Genomic DNA, 4146 nt, shown 5'->3' with positions numbered 1-4146 from the left:
TCAATGAGGACTAGCAGTTTCCGGGCCGTGAGCTCTGATAAAGCACTGCACTCATGTTAAAGCCCCTCGCTTTGACAAAACAACTCGAGTCCAACAGGAGAACATCTGACTGCGCCCGAGAGAGTCCTGGCAGTCTTTGGTAGGGTGTGGAAAGATTAAAGGCTCTGTGTCTCTGTTCTGCACATGTGCGGTGTTATTTACCAGGCGGCAGGTGATTGAATTGAGAGTGTAGGCTATCTGTGACACAGATGCACTGGCACCTGTTATTGACACAGAGAGATGTCACATCTGCCAAAACTTTGTTCTTGTTGAATGCACTTTTTGTTGTTTTGATCAGTTCTAAAGCTTTATTAAAATATCTGTGCTCTGTCTGTATGTCTTTGTTGTCAGGATACAGTGATGGCTCTGCATGCACTGTCAATCTACGCCACCTTTAGCAGCCCAGAGTCCATAGATCTCAGCATCACTGTGAATGGTGTCTTCAGCTCTGCCACCGTATTCAACATAGACAGATACAATTACCTGCTCCAGCAGAGCCAAGACCTGCCCGTATGTATATAATACACTGCTCTAGATACATGCTACTGTTTAACAGATTGAGTCCAGTAAGATTCCCATATCCAAAAAATCTGAATCCTGAAAAAAATGAATTGTTAAAAAAAAAAAAAAAAAAAAAAAAAAAAAATATATATATATATATATATATATATATAATATAAAGTGGCACAACACTGATAAAATAAATGTTTCTTGACTGGCATATCAGCACATTAGAATGATTTCAATGATTTCTGAAGGATCATGTGACACTTAATACTGGAGAATGATGATGAAAATTCAGCTTTGATCACAGGAACGAATTTGATTTTAAGATATAGTCAAACAGAAAAGGGTTATTTTAAATTGTAGTAATATTTCAAAATTTTATTGTAATTTTAATCAAATAAATAGAACCTTGGTTAGACTTTCAAAAACATAAAAAAAATCTTACTGACCCCAAAACTTTGAGCGGTACTGTATAATTACATAATAACAGAGAGTATTAAACTTCAGTGTGTGTGCAGTTTTTTTCAAAGTAACACATTGACATAAAAGTTCACATAACAAGCAGACTGTTTGTGACACTCTAGTTATCATAGTAAGTGACTTATGCTAATGTTGCGTTTGCCTCGACAGATTAAAGCAGAAGAAGGGGTTGATATTGAGGTGGTGGCACAGGGTAAAGGCTTTGCTCTGTTTCAGGTATGTCTAAACATCTCCAAGTTAAGAATTTGTCCTTAAATGCATTGTTTAGCACTGCTGCAAAAAATATTGAAGCTAAAAAAGGCTCCTATTTGCTTGTTGAATGACTAGTTGACATAGCAGCATAATTTAGCAGGATCATCTCCATTGCAAAACTGTCAAATAGCGCGGTATTACCAGAGAAAGCAGGTTATGAAGGTTCAACAGCTGCGAATAATAACCGAAGCCCTTGTAAAGATAAAAAGAGACGTAATGGCAGAAATATTCTGTTGTCGGATCCCCTCTTTCTCAGTCCGATGTGTAATTATACCTTTGATTGCTCACCATGGAGCACGTAAACCGGCCCAGACGCTGTTTTCCTCATCAGTGAGACCCCAGCAACATCTTGAGCTGCTTTGAAAGACCTCACCGAAGAAACTGCGTCCAGAACTCTGTTCTGCAGAAGATTCACAAAGCAGAAATGACCTCATTTCGAGTTGTGTTTGCTAATTTGTTCTTCAGATATGAATGATTCCTCAATCATCTGGCTTGTACTGTTGTTTTATGAAATCTCATAAAATGGGGGAATTATTGAAGCACTATTTATTTTCTCTTACTGTTTCAGCTTAATGTGTTCTATAACGTGATGAACCTGAGAACGTCGCTCAGACGGCGTGACATACACACAGATGAGGCCTTTTATTTGTATGTAGACGTAATGGACAATGAGGAGTTCCATGTAAACCTTCACATATGTTTCAGGTGAGCGGCCGAGCCGAACACACAACGTTGTTTACTTATTGCCAAAATGATTTCATCAGCACCAAAAAAGGCCATTAAAAAGTGAAAAAAGACTGCACTATTGAGGTCGATTATTTAACATGATTATTTAACTCATTGACTACATCACACATTTATATGCATATATGCAACTTATATATTTTATTATATAATTTAAATATTATATAAATAAATATATAATAATATAAATTAGATAAATATAAGATCAACAATATTTGTTTAATATCTTATTTTCAATTGAAAATAATTAAAAAACATACAAATATATTTGAATTATATAACGAAATAAAAAAAAAAGTATATACAGTTATTGTCATTTTGCAGATTCCACTTGGGTTGATTTTTTGTTTCTTTCTTTTCTTCTCATCATGGATGTCAAAAAAGTGAAATCAGTGTTGGTTATCAAGAAAACAATTTATAAAATTATACTTTAATAATAAGATATTCTATATCATCAATATTGCATTAGGATATCCCATGCAAATCATAAATTTCAATCATTTTTAATTGTCCAAATAGTTTTTGCAGTCACTGTAGATATTCTTAGGAACCATTTTTGAGTGTTTTTGAGTTTTGGCTGTTTTTTTTTAAGGCTGAGGGAGGACCAGGGCCTGAAACAGACGGGTATGGCCATACTGGACGTGGGTTTACTCACGGGGTTCAGTTTGGCCCAAAACGGTGTCCAGCTTAATGATATAGTCAGAAGAGTAGAGTCACCTTCAGGACGAGTTACACTTTATTTAGACACGGTGAGTTCCTCTTATATATTCATGACTACAGTACTACAGTATAAGTGTGCTATGTCTAACTTTGTGCTGATGATGGTTTATTTGGTTCATTATGCATCCATGGCTGACTGTATGTCCAACCTCGTCATCTTTCCTCTCATAACAGGTGACCACAATGGAAAGGTGCGTTGAAATATCCACCATCCTGGAATTTAAGGTGGTCAATGTCCAAGATGCTGTGGTCAATATCTATGATTACTATGAGCCCAGTAAGACTCTTAAACAATAGCTCCAGATTCTCTAAAGCATTCCCATGTTGCAGTATGTGTTTCAATCTCCTTTCATTCCCTTCTGCAGGACGGAGGACAGTGCGGTCCTACACATCTGAGACGAGACGGGACATGTCTGTATGTTCTCTATGTGGGCCAGATTGTTCCCAGTGTGGGGTTCGAGACATCTGGACAACTGACGGGACGCCGTCCATTCATCGACATCCACTTCTGGCTCTAAGTTTGACCACAGCACTCATCATCCTCCTGTCAATCTGCAACTAGTGTTTTCCCTAAATCAAAACCATTTTAATCAGTAACACGATAACACAAGCAAAATTTATGTATACTTTGTGTAAAAAAAAAAAATTGTTTCTGTAAATGTGAAAAAATGTTTTTGGTGCATTTAGTTCAGTGCAACAAGGAATGATTTTACAAACAGTTTAGACAGAATTTCAGCTTCTAAAATGCATGAATTAAAAATAAATTATTAAATCAAATTAATCATTTAATTATCAATTAATTATAATTAATTATAGATTTTTTTTTATAATAATTGAAATAGTAATTCAGGGTCAGGCTCAAAACTGATAAATTAATCTTTAAATGTAAGCACTGTTTGCAATCTTTGTCATTATTATAATAGTTCACTGCATAAAGCTGCGTTACATACCTCAATAACAAATTTTACAGTAGTGAATATGTTTGTCTTTTTGATCTTGTAAGTTGCAATGGCTTTGATAAGTTTCAACACTGTATAAAAACAGTAAGTATCAGTTGTATACAAAGTGACCTACATTGAATTTTGAGCCACATTGACCAATGAAAATGGTTCAAATTCAACAAGGAAAGTCTAAGAACAGAATCAAAAGGAATATCTTTAATATGTCTTCAGTTACAGACATGCAAACATGAAAAATAATGTTTTTGGCACTCAAGACAAGTATTTTCTTATGCGAGTGTTTTGATAGAGGGAAACAAGATATATTTCTAGTTTCAACATTATTTGTTCTTCAGACATTCCTCTTTAAAAGAGAAATGTATCAGCTATACGCAAAGGGTCCCACTTTTGGTTTTTGACTGCTGAAAATGTGTGAAAGGGCTCTAAATCTCTGGTGAAATTTCCA

The 4146-nt window shown here is 35.3% G+C and overlaps 1 protein-coding gene across 1 annotated transcript in view; it reads left to right on the top strand.

Annotated features, from left to right (window-relative positions):
- cd109 (CD109 molecule) overlaps window positions 1-3604 on the top strand; it is a 20989-nt gene extending 17385 nt beyond the window's left edge. The window contains exons 28-33 of the mRNA XM_059513434.1: window positions 391-549; window positions 1177-1242; window positions 1847-1983; window positions 2615-2771; window positions 2917-3019; window positions 3108-3604. Of these exons, the coding sequence (XP_059369417.1) occupies window positions 391-549; window positions 1177-1242; window positions 1847-1983; window positions 2615-2771; window positions 2917-3019; window positions 3108-3304 (819 nt within the window). The 3' untranslated portion in view covers window positions 3305-3604. The remainder of the gene's footprint in view (window positions 1-390; window positions 550-1176; window positions 1243-1846; window positions 1984-2614; window positions 2772-2916; window positions 3020-3107) is intronic.
- The last annotated feature ends 542 nt before the right edge of the window (window positions 3605-4146 follow it).

The sequence above is a fragment of the Carassius carassius genome, chromosome 27 (genome assembly GCF_963082965.1).
Source record: "Carassius carassius chromosome 27, fCarCar2.1, whole genome shotgun sequence".
Lineage (NCBI taxonomy): Eukaryota > Metazoa > Chordata > Actinopteri > Cypriniformes > Cyprinidae > Carassius > Carassius carassius.
This window is presented reverse-complemented; position numbering and strand designations above follow the sequence as displayed.